At 37.8% G+C, this 17,387-nt stretch overlaps 1 protein-coding gene across 1 annotated transcript; it reads right to left on the bottom strand.

Annotated features, from left to right (window-relative positions):
* Positions 1–6,421: 6,421 nt before the first annotated feature.
* On the bottom strand, positions 6,422–15,572 carry sap30l (sap30-like). Its single transcript, XM_051876746.1, has 4 exons — positions 15,083–15,572; positions 13,768–13,890; positions 11,708–11,806; positions 6,422–8,355 (listed from the first exon to the last, which is right to left on the bottom strand). Exons 1-4 carry the CDS (start codon positions 15,266–15,268, stop codon positions 8,227–8,229), a joined length of 537 nt encoding a protein of 178 aa, XP_051732706.1. The 5' UTR covers positions 15,269–15,572; the 3' UTR covers positions 6,422–8,226.
* Positions 15,573–17,387: the final 1,815 nt, after the last annotated feature.

The raw sequence follows: 17,387 nt of genomic DNA, 5'->3' as shown, positions 1-17,387 counted from the left end.
TTTATAATAATAATTTTTTGCATAATATGTGTATAGTATGTGATGTTGAATGCAGCCCTCTTCTCTGATGACAGGTTTACTGGCGTGAGGGCGGAGCAACCTGTCACTCACATGAGATCCACCAATAGCAAACAACAACTACAATCAATTCCCCACAGACACAATCAAGCCCCGCCCAACATTTGTTCTTGTTTGAGAAGCGTTTCGCTTGTATATATGGCACAACAGAGAACAAAATATACACTGCAATTTGCATTTCATGCCAGCATTAAGGGTTTTGTTGCCATTATGGACACTGTAAATGTTGGAGATGGATAATTTAAGGAATATATCCGTGCGGACGGAGGAGACTAGAAACACAAGTTCATGCAAAGACCTTTTCCAGCAAAACTGATGAAGATGTGCTCACACTAGACTCACGTCACACTCGCTGGGGTCTTTATTAAAAACATACATTCAGCAAATAACAAATAATAATATAGCTGCGAGCAACAGTTATCGGGGTTCAAGCTCTTTAAGGCCTTTAAGCACTTGCGTAAAAAGGTATTATGTTTTATTTAGCAAGCATGTAACCACTTAGATCATAGATGGAAAAGACCATTTACAGCAAATACAGGCAATGTTCCATATAAAAATATATAGTGAAATATATAGTGAAATATATAGTTTTTACACTTTTTTAACAGCCCCACCTAGTGGCCAATCACCATTAAAGTTAGCATGCTTCTCATGTGCTCATGTAATGATGCAAGTTTTCGTTTAGGAACAATAGGCTTTTGGGTAGACTTGGCCATGCCTGTTTTTTAAATGACCCAGCTATAGCTATCCAAAGGCCAAAGTTCAACATTTTTTTGATAACTATTGACCTAGAGCATCCCGAGAATTGTGCCGCAGTGGTTTTATCAAGGTTGAACCAAAAAACTAGGAGTAGTTCGCCAAAGTTGGTTTTTCGAAATCATCTCAATCATCTATTTAACAAACGATTCGATTGACAGCGGCGGTCCTAGAGGCAAAGTTACTCTGAATGAGGAGTTCTACCATGTGGTGTGAATGTCGTGGGCGTGTGTGAAAAATTGTGCGATACACAATCCTTTACACACATGAAGAATGCGAAGGCGCCCCCCAATGGCCGATTTCTTTTGAATTTCTCACAGGCTCAGTGAGTTTCGTTCCGATTGGCCTCCATTAAACTTCTTTGATAGCTACTCAAAATTCATGGCAGACATGTTTTTTGAGATATGTCAATGTGCTCACAGACAATCATGGCACCTCGGACAAAGACACTGTATGCCAGTTTTCAGGTCAATCGGATTAATGCTGAAGTAGTTATAGCCATTTTCATGTTTTTTTTTTGTTTTTGCTGTTATAGCACCACCAAGTGGCCAGTCATCACGTCCTTTTGCAAACGACCACAGAATGAGCTCTTACATAGGTGTGCCAAGTTTGGTAAAAATATCTCATTCCGTTCACGAGTTATAGCCATTTTAGCAAAACTGTTATAGCCATTTTAGCACTTCAAATGTTTTGGCAGCCCTTAGTGACCGTAAATCGAAATTTCAACTTTTTTTTTTGATAATTATTGACAATCAGACTCCGGAGAATCTCGCTACACTGGTTTGGTTCCGATCAGGCCAAAAACCTAAGACTAGTTCGCAAAAGTAGGTTTTTCAAAAAATCCAATATATTTTCACTGAGCGAATCTGAGGCATGCGTGTTGTCCATTTTGAGCCAAGGATTCCAACGTTATAAGATACTTGTCTCAAAGTTTCAAGTCTCTAAGACTTACGGTTTGGTCACTTTTAGGGGAGAATTCTGATCCTTGGAAAATTAGCAATTACAGCAGGGTTTCAGTGTTACACACTTGAACCTCTAAATACATCCAAATGATTAAAATATACAGCCTATTAGAAACACAATTTCAGTGATTTAGCACAGGATATAGGTACAGGCTTATTAATGAGACTGATGATGGAGAGAGCCGCACATCTGTGGCCATGAAGCGCTGTGATTCACAGTCCCGTTCTCTGAAAGCATTAGTGACACGTGAGCTCTGGCGTATTGTTCTGCGTCTGTCCAGCCTGTAATCGCCGGTCAAACGGCCCCTGGCTCCCAGCATAAAAACTCAACTCAGCAGCTGGTCAGCAAATCACAGCCCAAAGCTTTAAAACGTGGATTTGCTCAATAAGCAGTGCATGCTGGGGCATTTCAGACCAAGGGCACTTCAAGTCCAGGCAGCTCACAAACATAACCGGTTCTGAGTTTGCTGCTGTTGTCATTCCAAAAATATGTTCTAAGAACGTTTTTGATAAAGTTCACATTAAGTTATTTCTGAATGTTCCCTGAACATTCAAATCATCTGTTTTTAAAAATGTTTTAAAAACTTTTTTTTCTTGGTTTTGTGAACGTTAAGGGAACATTACATTTTATCATTCTTCAAACATTATAGGAACATGAGTAGTGACATTCAAAAACATTTAACAAACAAACAAACGCTTAGCTAAAACGTTTAAGAAAAAAACATTTCATGAACAAAGTATAAATAACATTTTGAGAACATTATTAAATATCAGATAACTTTGAACTAACGTTCTATTAACGTTCCTGGTAGTCACACTGCCTTGCTTTTCACCATTTGAATGTTCGGCATGTAAACTGAGTGGTCATTCACCAGTGGTTTTAAATATTTATCGTCCTCTCATTCATGTAGACAATCTGAATTGCAATAATACTGTGAGTTTTATGGATACTTTAGAATGTTTTAATGTTTTACTCAGTGTGTAAACATTCCAACACACAAACACAGTCATTCATTGTAGATCTAGTTTGCACTTCAGTTATTGACCAGCTTGAGTGTACTGAAGTATGTATAAGTGACCACAAGCTTCTTACTTTCAGTTTGATTCCTTCCTCTCTCCAGACTGTGAAAGCGTGTTATCTGTTTTAGGAAAATTAGAGATATTGACTATGACCTTTTTAGCCACTCTACTAGTTGTGGCCTCTATTGACCAGTATAATGCAGCTCTTACATCTATTCTGGATGAGTTTGAACGCTTGGTTTACATCTGAGCTACATGAATTGAAGGTTAGAGGCAGGCAGTTAGAGCCGCAATACAAAAAAATCTGGCCTGACGGTTCATAGATCAGTTAAAAAAGCCAGAGTAATACTGCCGATATGTCCAATTATAGGCCTATTCTGAATTTGCCATTCCTTGCGAAAGTTCTTGAGCATGTGGTTGTTTGACAACTACAAAATTCCTTTTCTATGAACAGATTACTAGAATGTTTTCAAGCTAGGTTTAGGTCTGGACATAGTACAGAGGGTCATGAATGAGCTCCTCATTACATCTGATTCTGGGGCTTGTGGCATTTTGGTTTTGTTAGATCTTAATGCTGCATTCGATACAATGTCACACTATGTTGCTGGACAGACTACATAGGTGGATTGGCCTTTCTGGCACTGCATTGAACTGGTTTACATCTTATCTTGCAGAACGTTCACAATTTGTCTACCTGGGTGCTAATAGATCTCAGAATGTGCCATTAGGACAGGGTGTCCCTCAGGGCTCAGTGTTGGGTCCTACTCTGTTTAGTATCTATATGCTTCCTCGTGGGCAGATTATCCTGCCGTATGGCCTGAGCTATCATTGTTATGCTGACGATAAGCACTCAGCCTGATTTCACTTCTACTTCTTCAACTCTCTCTAAACTTCAACTCTTTTCTAAAACTAAATTTTTGTTAATCGCCACTCCAATTAATGTTAATAAGTGTAAGAACTTTAAATGTTCCGTGGATAACAGCCTAATTTCCACTTCTGTCCAGGTGCGGAATTTGGGTGTGATTTTTGATGCTCAGCTGACTTTTAATACTAATTTTAAAAATATTACCAAAGTTGCTTTTCGTCGCAATATCGTCGATATTAGACCTTTTCTTTCTAGGCCTGATGCAGAAAGGCTTATTCATGATTCAAAATTCAGCTGCTTGTGTTTTGACTTACATCTTACATCTTCACGCCAACACATTAACCTTGTGCTTCTTCAGCTCCACGCTTTGGTTTTAAAATTCTTATTTTAACTTACAAAGCAGTACATGGGTTCGCTCCAGTTTACATTTGTGAGCTGTCCCCTCAAACAGTGAATTCACAGTACTCATAAAAGAGTCGGCAAAAAGTACCCAGATGACCTGCTACTTCTGGCAGCGAAGCGACACAACTGAACCTGGTAGGTCACATGATCATGACAACAGGGCGGATGTAGTACGTCTGGATTACATTCATACTACACACATACTTCTTAGCGGTCATGAAGTAATTACTTATTCAAAATAAGTACCTTCTCAAGAGACAGGGATTTTGGACGCAGCTTAAGTCTTTATGAGTGAGTCATTGAATCATTCACTCATTCCCTGCAAGCGTTTTTTTTTTTTTTAAAAAGTTGTCAGTCGCTGCCAGAATTTTTGATAGTTTTCACAAAACTTCCATGGCCCCCAGAATATTTTGTTGTATGAATATCTGCACATGCAATATATCAAAAGAAAGAACAAGCCTCTGCTTTTAAAAAAACAAGTAATAGTATAAAAGCAAGCAACATTTTGGACTGAGAAAATCACGTTTTTTTGCCAAAGATTCCAACATGTGCATAAGCAATGCTTCAGTCGCTTGTTTCTACTTCTTTTTCTCCTGTGTTTTGATCTGGAGACTCTGTACTTTTTCAGAAGATGCGTAATAGCGCCCCCTAACATATAACAGAGAAAACATGGATTGCTGGAAAATTCCATCAGGAAGTGTTGTGTCATAAATTACGGAGAATTTCATCAATGGCGGGTAAAGAGATGAAAAAATAATTCAAATTGATTAAATATTTTTAAAATAGACTTTAACATTTTGTCAGAACCTCTAGTAAAAGATGATTTTGTTTAGTTGTCTATTCAGAATTGTGGGAGAATCATATTTTAAACAAAAAAAATCACAATTTATGCAGAATCGTGCAGCTCTACAACCATCAAGACAAAACTTTGTATTGTACAATCTGATTTGTACGAAAACACATGATTTGCATAAACAAGTAAGCATGAGACTTTAACCCTAAACCTATAACCTTAAATGGGGCTTGGGTAAATCACATAAAAACATGTGAATTACATTCTCCACAACATGAAATAGTTCAGAATTGGCATGAGAATGAGCAAATTTGTTAATTGTTATTTCAATCATGATAACTTTATCATGTTATTGAATATGGCAATGTGGATGTATTTGGTCTTGGTGGACTAGATCTGCTATGCTGATGCAGAGCAAGAATGGACTTGCTACTGTTAACAGACACACAGACTGTGAGCATGTAAGATGCGTAAATAGACATACATGACTCCTGTAGCAGATCTAGGCAGGTGGAGCTGGGGAGGTGGTGGAGTTCAGAGGAACTAGCCTACAGCAAACACTGGACCAGACTATTTAAATGTCAGCAGAGGCCAGTCAGCTTGCGTCGTGGTAATGATGTGATTGCTTGCAGATTGCATGTTAAGGACCAATCAGCCTGCGCCCTCTAGAGTTTCATGACTGAACTAGATATTTACACAATGGAAATTTTGCTATCATATGGATTTCTGTACAGTAATTACAGAATTCAATCTGTTGCTAATACTTACTAATGATTATGTTTATTTCTCACCCTTGCCCTCATGTGATTTTGCCACGTGCTTCCCATGTTTATGTGTCTTGTTCTGATTGGTTGGTTTGGTCATGTTGTTCTTCAGTTCTGTTTCCTCATTGGTTTATTGTGTTCAGGTGTTTCTTGTTAGTCATTAGTCTTTGTGTATTTATAGCCCTCATGTTTCCATTGTTTCTTTGTCTAGCTTTGTTGTAGCTACTGTTGGTGAGTTGTTGTCATGGTCATGTTTGATTTCAGGTTTATGTTTCAGTTTGTCTCAAGTGAAGTTATGGCCAAGTCAGGTCATCATCGTGTTTTGTGTATTTTTGTATTGGTTTCATGTTTACTCCAATAAACTGCACAACTCGCCTTCAGTGGACTCTACAATATTAAGACAAATCTATTACTGTGAAGCTGCTTTGAAACAATCTGTACTGTATAAAGCGCTGTAGAAATAAAGCTGACTTGACTCTTTTGTTGGAAAAATGAAGCTACTGTATACGGCAGGGATGATTTGACAAAAAAAGGCTCAATGTACTCAACAGTTTTGCCAAATCAAGTCTAAAACGGCACAGTCAGCAAATTCCAAGGGCTCTTAGAATAAAATCTCCTAATGTGGACAGAATACACATCATGTAAAGCTGAATGTGTCACAGACAGAAGATCACTCAAAGACTTCATAAACTCTGAATAATTAAACATAGAATTAATCTCACAGAGTATTTTATCCGTTACATATAGCAAAACAAAGGTAAATAATAATAAGGTGAAGATGTGTTACTGATGACACTTTATTTCTTTTGCAACCTTTTTATCATCTATCAGGAATTTCACATTATGTTTCTAGAAATGAAAACCTGATATTGGGAATTGACAATGTTTTTACTACATTTAAATATTTCCTATGATGATTCAAATGACAAATACTGCTATATATTAATAAACTCCACAGCCTTGTTTTGCATGTGAATATTTTTGCCATGATGAGCAATTATTATTTAAGAAAATATCCCTGAAAGTGGTAAAACGTCATGTGTGAGGTTCACAAAATGATAGTAATAATAATAATAATAATAATAATAAAACAGAAAAATCTTTTAGTCCACAATCATAAATTTTCCCTTGAGCAAGTTTTTTTCCAGAAGTTTTGCCTATTTCACCATTCTGGTCACTGGAGCCCTGTGATAACAGGATTGTAATTCATAACAAGCACTTAGTAATATAAATGTAAAAAAAAAATGACACGTATATTATAAGTTTTACTTTCATAAAATGATTACATTAAATGAAGGTCAAGATTAAAGCTTTCCATTTGCGTTCAACCCATTTTTTTTGTGCCACGCTGGAAAAATTGGGGCTATGGGGAACGCCATCAGCGTGACCGGTGTCTGAAGCACGTGTAACAAAACAAACGGCAATAATCATTGGCAAACAGCAGTCCATGAAGCCACACGCAGAGCGTCTTTTGTGTTTTTACAGTGATATTCATCTGAGCTTTTCCCCTTTTGTGATGTCTCTCAGCCATCTCTCTTTCTACAGTCTTTCTTCAAATCTCCCTCTTGCTCACTCACTCTCCTCCCCATCATGAGTGGATACGCCCCCTACTGCTGATTGGCTACAAGTGTGTTGTGGTGCTCACTCTGATCCACTTTCAGCAGCGTTTCTCAGAAATCTCTTACTGCACCTTTAATCAATCAGGTGAAAAGATGTTTTTATGCATTTTTCACGTTTTTACGTGTCACTGACCCATAAACAACTCATTTATGTTCATATCTTTATTTGAAATGGGAATCACTTACATATTCCCCGATGATTAGACTTACAACTTACCTCTGGATGTGGGACATGCTGTATGTATGCATGTATGTATGTACACGTGTGTATACACACACGTCATGTGATATCAGCTTTACCGTAGTCTAATGATCAGGTGAGACGCCACAGGTGGAATGCAATAAACGAAAATATTAGTAGTGCCACAAGAAATGTATTTACTCTGATTATTTCAAACAAAGAAAGGAAGAAAACTAACATTACAATCTACAAAAAATGCTATATAGAGCAGTCATATAAAAGCAGAGACATGGAGGTGAAAGCAGAAGAAATTAATTGAAAACAAACAAAGAAACAAATAAAAAAAAAAAAAATCATAAATCGCAGTACGAAGGAAACGCTCCGGCTGTTCTGGGAGTTTTTTGCATTAGTATGAGTGTGAACACCACAAAACATTGGACACAGAGCTCAAATCTGCAGTCATTCAGTGTCTATCATGGTTTCATTCAGGTCCTCACTGTGATATTTGAACATCAGATGTGTCGTCACTCAACCGGCGGTGGTTTATTGGTGGTACTTTGCGGTTTGGCACAGAAGTTGAAGTCGTTACCCATCATCATCATCCTCCGCACTTGATTGCAGTGACTCCCATATGTCACCTGATGTTGGACATATGTACAAACACACAACGTCTGCACAGTAAGCATTCAAACAGGAATTTTAAAGCCAGCTAACATCTGCAGGTCATAAATAATGACGTTTGGCCGAGTTGAGACGCGTGTATCGGGCCGCTGCGAGCGAGGGACTTTATTCCACTTGTTTGCTCCCCTCTGATTTCTGGTCCAGCCGGCTTTTACTGCTCTTCACCATATAAATAAAGTATGTGAGCGTTTCCTTTTCATTGACTGGAATATTCCGGAAGTGACGGCTCACAGTCTGGAGAAGAAACAAAAAAGTATTACTAGAAAAAAATGACAACATAAACACTGAATGAATTCTGATTACACCAAACACTGCTGAGTGCTGGACTCTCATTGGCTGACAGACGTTCCAGAGCCACACAGATATGACCGTTTAACTGCAATAAGCCACGAAAAACAACCCAATTTGGTACTCACAAGCTGTTTGAGGGGCGGCTTTATGTGTGCGCCACTAATATAGATCAGTGGTGCGCGCTCGGAATGAGTAAAATGATACAAGCACGATTCAACCGGAGCGAATGAGAGAGAGGAAGAAGTGTGTGTCACTTCACCATCAGAGAGAAGAGAGAGTGAGAACATGCAGCTGGTATTGATGTATCAATACTGAAGAAAAGGAGTACTGGAACCGTTTCAGATATTTCAGTATTGATGCGTATCGAAATAGATATTTGTGACAACACTAGTGTGGATTAGACATGTGCGGATATATTTACGGTAATACGGTATATCACGATAATGAACACGCACAGTATTGTTATAGTGAGCACTTAATTTTTCCAACAGTTTTGCAATGTAATTCAATAAATAAAGCTTCAGCAATTATAGTGATATGAAAATTTGATACGGTCACATGCCTAGTTCTTGACCTGATGAGAGTTTTATAGAAATGAAGAGTGCTATCCCCAATGTGTGCAACTGGTAAATAACATTAAAGGGCACCTATTATTCAAAGTTCACTTTTACCTGGTGTTTCAACATAAATGTGTGTCAGCTGTGTGTACACAACCACCCTACAATGATAAAAATCCACCCACTCCTCTTTTTTTTAATCCTCATAAATCATAAGCAGTGTCTCAGAACTAGCTGTTCACAGATTCTGTACAAAGTGATGTCATACTGCTCAGGCCCCGCCCACGACTGCTGACAGACACTGCTGAACTGCTACTGACACTTTCAGTGAGTGAGATTGTCCTGTTTTGTTGTTGCATGCGCTCTTGAAGCTCCGCCCTCTTCTTGAAAGAGGGGGGGAAGCAGCAGCTTATTAGCATTTAAAGGGACACACACAAAAACAGTGTGTTTTTGCTCACACCCAAAAAACGGCAATTTTAACATGCTATAAAAAACGATATATATATATATATTAGGGGTGTAACAGTACATGTATTCATCCCGAACCGTCACGGTTCGGTTCATGCAGTTAGACGACGAATACAACAGTCAGTCACAGGCGATCCACACTACAATCCAGAAGGGGGCGTGCACAGTAATGCTTTTTAGCCTAACATATTTTAACCAGCATTAACCACCAATAATCGCAATAAGCTCTGTGTTTTGTTACTTTTGATTAGAAACAAAGTGCCATCTTTCAAATTCTGTTCATTTTATCGCGAAATTCAAACAATAAATGCTGTTTTGACGTTTTTTGATGTGGCGTGACAGATCGCTGTATAGGCGCCTCAGTACAAACAGCAGCGTGGAGCGCGAGTGAACGCGATCATCTCTTCCTCTTCACTACTACAGAATGAACATGAAGGTATGTTGAAAGATACAGTACTTACTGAAATGTATCATGTCTCGTGTAATCGCTCAATGAGTGTTTCAACCGCGGAAAGATGTCAATAAAACAGTTTGTAAACAATGTCACGTAGTATTACATTTACCTCAGGAAAGCCAAGTGTCCACAGCTTGTTAGTTTGCTAGAGAAATGAACTGTTTCGCTAAATATATGCACTATATTAGCCTATATATTAATTATATTTTACTTAACCTGTTAGTTAATGTAAGGCCTAAATAAATCCGTCATGAAATCAAGTTATGACAGCCACTGTGTAAATGATTATATTTCAACAACGAATTGGAGAAACAGAAGTTAATGCAAAAACTGCCCTATGTGTAATTTACATGTTTACAATACATACATTTTTATTATTATTTGAGTGTTGATGATTATGTCTAAAGATAAATAGCAACTGAATTTAATAATTTGGTATTGTGCTAATAAGGGCTCCCTGATAGTTTACAGCATTAGCAGAGATAGATTTTTTTACCCTTAAGAAAATTTATTCAATTATAATTAAATTTAAAGAGAGACGCAGTTGGTTCAGTAAAACACTGTTTAATAAAAAAAAAAGAGAAAAAAATTGTTTCGTTTTCTCACCCTGCTGTACCGAACCCGTACCGGACCGTGACTTCAAAACCGAGATACGTACCGAACTGTCATTTTTGTGTACCGTTACACCCCTAATATATGTATGTGTGTGTATAATATATGTATTGACACAAATTCCAAAATTCGATTCGATTTCGATTCACAAGCTTGCAATTCGATTAAATTTGATTAGATTCAATATCGATTATTTTGGATATATATAAGGAACAGTAGCTACATGCCAAATTTTCTCAAGGAAAAAAAAAAATCTCTCAACTAATGCTGTAAACTATACATGTGAATCTGTTCTACATTACTATAACACTGAAGGTTAAAATTAACTGATTTGTATACAAACATTTAAATTAGTGTAAGTTATCCTTGAATCAGTAAAAGTTTTTATAATAATAAAGTTAAAATACTAACTTTACAATTATGTAATTATATTTCTACTCCAATTCGTTTTTTTGAAATACATTATTTAAATGGTGGCTGTTATAAAAACTTGATGGATTTATTTAAACATCCATTAAATACTGAAGAACATTATAAATTATAACGAATGTGTAATATGGTGCATATATTTAACAAAATGCTCCTCTCTAGAGTTCAGTTTTATAGCTGACTAATGAGTTTATGGTCACTGAATATGGTTTCTGAGGTAAATGTGACGTTACGTGACATTGCTTACAAGCTGTTTTATTGACGTCTTTCGCGTTTGAATCACTGATTGAGCTATTCCATAAGACAGGACAGGCCTACGGATTTCGGTAAGTTGTACTGTATCTTTCATGATCAGTTCACGCGCGCTTCGTGTTGCCGCCTCTCTTGATCTGAGGCTACAGCCATCTGTCATGCCACATTAAACAGCGGTTATTTTTTGAATTTCATAATAAAATGGACAGAATTTGAAATCTGAGACTTTGCTTCATATCAAAAGTAACAAAGCACAAAGCTTATTGCCATTTATTGGATGGGAAGAGCGCTACAATGTTCTATTCATTCATCAACTGAAAACAGACTAATTGATTCTTGGGATTTAAGAAACGATATCGGTTTGTAAAAATGAGAATCGATTAAAATCGAGAAATCGATATTTTTTACCCAGCCCTAATATATATATTATACACACACACACATATATATATATTATATATATATATATATATACACAAAATTTGTGCAAAAGCATTAGTTCTGCAGTAGTTTTGAGCAGTACCTCTGCTAGCTGGGCTTTGTTGAGTCCAGGTCTGGTCTGGATTTTGTAGTGCCTCTTGTAGCGTCTCAGTGTGTTGACCTGCAGCTGGAACAGATCCACCTGACCAAGAACAAACAACCGCATGATTGACAGCAGATCAGTACAATCACAGTCACACACATTATTACTGCAGCAGAGAGGAAACTCAGCCAATCCCTGCAGTATCTGCTGTAGAGCGAGTGCATCAGGGCCGCCCATGCTTTCCCTGCCGTTGGTTACAGAATTATTTTTCCCAAAGGGACTTAAAAAAGGTCTTTGTTATAAGCCATAACCAATCAATGACATGGATCACAACATTACAAACTCTGATTAGAAGCAGAAAAGTATTTGAAAATTGGACAAAAAGACAAGACTTTTACCAGGTATTTTGCTGTTAAATACAATTATTTTAAAAAAATATATAGTTGAAATAATGCAGGCTGACGGCTTCAACAAAACCATATACCAGTGAATAAAAACCTGCGGCTCACAGTAGAGCTGTCTTAACCGGTTTATAAGTTATCGTTAAAAATCAATTCCTCCAGTGGAGAAAACAAATTTTTTACTTCCGAAACGACTGTTCTGAACTTCTGTCTTACTTTCACAATTCCACTAAAAACCAACTATAGGGAGAAACAGCAATCTTAGCTGATGAAGCTCCTGACTGCAGGAAATTCAAATGTAATGAAAGCAAACTTCCATTGATGTGTATTAAGATCATTTCTGACAGAATGATAATTTCTGGATGAACTGTCCCTTTAAAGGTCAACTCACACTGTACCGACGGTCACCTGATTACAGTACATGTCACTGCATCGACAAACGCTGACCAACGGGACAAAACCAGACAAATGCATCTGTTGCACTGTGAATCAGCCTCAACATGACTGGGAAATATTAAGCAGATCTAGATTTGTAAATAAATGTTGAAAAGTTGAACTGGAGGCAGATAGAGCATAAACTCAATCATCACTAGAGTTTCTAGACTATTTTAGTGGTAATGTGAGTTGAATATGTTAAAATTGAGTAATGTAAAGATCCCAGCAATCACCCTGTCTGTCCTGCTCTTTTTGCCTTACATAAACCTTCTGGATCAATCCGCCTGCATCTTACTGAAAGATCTCTGTAAGCGTCTGTGCGTTCAGCAATTACAATATAAAACGTAATTTATAAGTGGTTAATCATAATTATATGTCTTAAGCTAGAGTTCTGCCCCACATAAGGAAAGCACATTAATGACCAGTATTTCCCATGCCGACTGCTCTCACACATTCCTGCCCAGAGCAAATCCACAAAAGAACGGCTCAGAAAGGGGAAAATGTTTCTGGAAAGGCCAAGTCAAAGTCCAGAGTCTAATCCAGCTCACAAACCCTCCAATATCACTCAGTTTAAAACTATGTGACATTAATGCTGACGATGAGAGTCATATCAAGGAACTGTGCTGCAATTAAATCACACGAAACTCATTCAACGCAGACGAAACACCTGCAGGAACACTGTTTTCAGTGTAACTTCTCAATTACACCCGGCATTAAACACTTTCACGATCTCACAATAACTAATCACAGATTTGCAATGTGAATATTTCTGTGATTGAATGTTGATTATTTTCCTCATATTCTCCATTGTTCAGCTCCTCTCTTCCCAGTCTGTCAGTAACGCTCTGTTTAGTTCCTGTCTCTATGAAGCCCCTCCTTCTGAAAAGCACAATGTGCTCTGATTGGTCGGCTGGAGCAGTGTGTTGTGATTGGTGTTTGGGAAATGTCCCGCCCCTTACCATAACCGCCAGTTTCAACACACTACTAACTAACTCAACCAGGCCCCGCCCCTTTATTCTGCATATGAATTATTTAAATGAGGAATATTGTGAAGAAAACTCAAGATGGAGGCGTTTCAGAAACACTGACACTGATATAGAGAACAATAATAAGCTTTTTCATGCTCAAACATCAACATTACACACTAAAGACAGATGAAGATGTAGAAAAACATAATAGATGCTCTTTAAAAGGCTGATGTGATTTACTGAGGAGCTTCATTACCTCTGGGACTTCGACATCATGATCAGGTGACTCTCCGCCGTCATCGCTGGTCTTCCTCTTGCGTTTGTTGCGGACGCTCTGGATGAAGTTCTTGTGGAAGTCACAGATGTACAAATGCCGAACCTACATGGAAGAAAAAGTGTTTCTTTAATATGCAGGATTGAAAACAGAACAATTAATTCCAACTAAATGACATTTAAAGGATTAGTTTGCCTCAGAATTAATATTTCCTTATAATTTACTCACCTCCATGTCATCCAAGATGTTTATGTCTTTCTTTCTTCAGTCGAAAAGAAATGAAGGAAAACATTCCAGGATTTTTCTCCATATAGTGGACTTCACTGGGGTTCAACGGGTTGAAGGTCCAAATGTCAGTTTCAGTGCAGCTTCAAAGAGCTCTACATGATCCCAGACGAGGAATAAGAGTCTTATCTAGAGAAACCATCGGCCATTTTCTAAATAAAAATAAAAAATTATATACTTTTTAACCACAAATGCTCGTCTTGCACTGCTCTGTGATGCTCCACGCATTACGTAATCATGTTGGAAAGGTCACGCGTGACGTAGGCGGGAGTACCGATCCAGTGTTTACAAAGCAAATGTATAAAGACTAAGTCAAACGGCCTTTACAAAAAAAGGTAAAACAACGTCGGACAATTTTGAAGTTGGAGGAGAAAATGAGATGGAGATTTTCGCTCTACCGCGGTACTTCCGCCTACGTCACGCGTGACCTTCCCAACGTGATTACGTAATGCGTGGAGCATCACAGAGCAGTGCAAGACGAGCATTTGTGGTTAAAATGTATATATTTTTTATTTTTTAGAAAATAGTCCGATGGTTTCTCTAGATAAGACTCTTATTCCTCGTCTGGGATCATGTAGAGCTCTTTGAAGCTGCACTGAAACTGACATTTGGACCTTCAACCCGTTGAACTCCAGTGAAGTCCACTATATGGAGAAAAATCCTGGAATGTTTTCCTTAATTTCTTTTCGACTGAAGAAAGAAAGACATGAACATCTTGGATGACATGGAGGTGAGGAAATTATGTGAGTGTGTGACTATCGCTGTCAGTATTTGCATATACAGACATTTTAGAAACCTATATTCACAACAAGAGCATCATGAAATGAAAGGGAGATGTCAAACACAGACAGGACGAATCGGTCTCTGAATACATGGATATTTCTGACAAGCATTGTTGGATCTTTCTGCAATCAAATCACACTAAAACAGCTGATATTTAGCGCCTCTCACTGACTTTGTTCAAACAAACACACTTTTTAGGCCCTGTTTCTGCGCTAGTAAGGCGGCTTACACTCTTGTCGATGTCCAGCTTGAGTTTCCTCTGAGAAATGCTCTTCTGGATGCGCTTGCTGAAGGAGGCGTTTCCAGCCGCGCGGCCGCAGCGCTCTCCGTCCTCGATCAGACAGCAGCTCTGCCCGAAGAACGGCGGGGCGGGCGGGCCGTCGTGGCTGTCCTCTTCCGTGCTGAACCCGTTCATACCGGGTACTAACAGGCAGAAGCGGCGCGCAGGCGACTTCAACCGCAGCTTAAAGCCGAACTCGAAACGCTCTGAGGAGATGAACGCGCCGCGAACGGAGAATCTCCGCAACACTTCGCTAAAGATCCCGCGACTTCACCACTAGAGCAGCCGAACTCGGTCCCGCGCGCAGAACCGAACGTGTCCCGCGGAAACTGCAGATCTGATGCGCTGCGAACTACCGAGCAACAGTCGAGCTCATTTCAACAATGTACATCGTACAATGAAACATGTCCTGAGAGAAACCGGAAGTCGTCGCTTTGAACGCCCATTGGTTGGTTTCTGACAACGGCGGGCCCTCAAGCTTGTGTTTTTGATTTCGATTGGCTAGCGCGCCTGTCGATCAAACTGAACTTCCTGATCGCTGCCATTGATGTCATGAAATAACGCCTCACTTGTGCACTTCAAATGCCTCGAGAACACACACACACACACACACACACACACACAACTTCAGTAACTAAAACTGAACGTCTTAAATGAAATTAAACGACAGCGAGAGTTTTGTTTACAGTAGTCTTTCTTGGCACGTAAACGAGACGTGTTTGAAGTATTCTACATCTAAAATAAATAAATACAGTTGTAGGCGACTTGAGATTGGATGCAATCACCGATTGTGCTTGTACATCGATAAAACAGCTAAATAAATGAGTTACAAACTTTTAAAGGGGAGGAGGATGTGTTTCCATCTTTTGTTATTGATAAAATGGCCTCCTGAAGAAAAACACCCCAAAAGTGCTTTCTTAGTAAAGTTATGTGCAATGACTGATATATCTCACTTATTCTTGAGATAAGGGACAAAACATGTTTTAGAAGTTAGTTTTTATTATTTAATAATACATAATTTTTAAACTGATTATTTTTAATCTGATATATGATTTTATACATTTTTTCTAAAAATGTACATTTATTCACTTTGGAACTTAATCTGTCAACTCCGTCAGACGCATTAAAAAAGCATGATATTTTAATTTGATCCATCCAACAACAGTGTAAAGTCTTCAATTATGTAATAATGGTGGTCAGTAAAGGAACTAAATTCTCTAATTTTTTTTCTTGGGTTAGGGTTATTATGAACAATCCAGTTCCTAAATTCCTTAATTCCTCCTTTTTAATATTAAACATATATAAACAATGTTCTTAGGTAAATCAGACATGATATCATGTAGTTCAGTTGATGTTATAATATTTTAACACAATTAATTGGAAAAATAAATAAGAAATTTCTTTCAAAATTAACAAAAACCTTCACCTGATGGTGTTAAATACTGACGGTGTTGACAAACTGACGGAGTCAAATACTGACGTGTTGACAAACTCTGACGGTGTTGACAAAGGTCCAGCTGGGGCCAGATGTACAGTATATGTAAATAGAATCATGAAACAACATTAGAAGAATTCCCCATTTGCAAAAAAACAAAAACAAAAAACAAACATTAAATCACATTATATATTTTTGAGAGCACTTGTCAACTATCAGACATAAAACCTGACGGAGTTGACAACATTGATTTTTTTCCACCTTAACCACGTGTTGTACAGTGGAGCAATTTTTTTTTCCTCAGTTGTAGCTGCCATAATAAACATCAAAAATGCCAAGAATTATCCCACAACTATTTACAAAATCCTGACGGAGTTTCATATATTACAGATCTCTGCCTTTCAATTTAAATGTATATTTTTTGAATTTGTTGCATTTTTAAACACTTTGTTTGGCAATTTTACATTGTGAGCTCATGCTGAGGACAGGCCAAATTACATGTAATTTTTGTAGTATAGAGCATGTATTTAAATAATACTAAAAAAATTATTTAAAAATAAAAGCAATGAATGTCCTGAGTATCCAGATTTTCTTTAGATTTTTATTTTGATGAATTTATTTATTTTTAACATAAATAGGGCTTTTGTGTGTAGAACATGTTTTGTCCTTTATCTCAAGAATCAGTGACATGTTAAGCTATTCATGTGTAATATGTGGAGTGTGAAAATGAGAGCTATAAAAGAGAAAAAGAGACTCGAGAACAGTTTAGTGAATTAATCCACACTTACATTCCAGTGATGCGGGATAATAATTTCATTA

Source organism: Ctenopharyngodon idella, chromosome 21 (assembly GCF_019924925.1).
Source record: "Ctenopharyngodon idella isolate HZGC_01 chromosome 21, HZGC01, whole genome shotgun sequence".
Classification (NCBI taxonomy): Eukaryota; Metazoa; Chordata; class Actinopteri; order Cypriniformes; family Xenocyprididae; genus Ctenopharyngodon; species Ctenopharyngodon idella.
This window is presented reverse-complemented; position numbering and strand designations above follow the sequence as displayed.

Excerpts from the sequence above, each read along its gene's own strand:
- sap30l (XM_051876746.1), bottom strand. The coding sequence starts at position 15,268 with ATGAACGGGTTCAGCACGGAAGAGGACAGCCACGACGGCCCGCCCGCC. Across the intron at positions 13,891-15,082 it reads AGCTGGACATCGACAAGAGT|GTTCGGCATTTGTACATCTG; the intron begins GTAAGCCGCCTT and ends TCTTCCATGTAG. Across the intron at positions 8,356-11,707 it reads ACAAAGCCCAGCTAGCAGAG|ACTGTGAGCCGTCACTTCCG; the intron begins GTACTGCTCAAA and ends TTTCTTCTCCAG.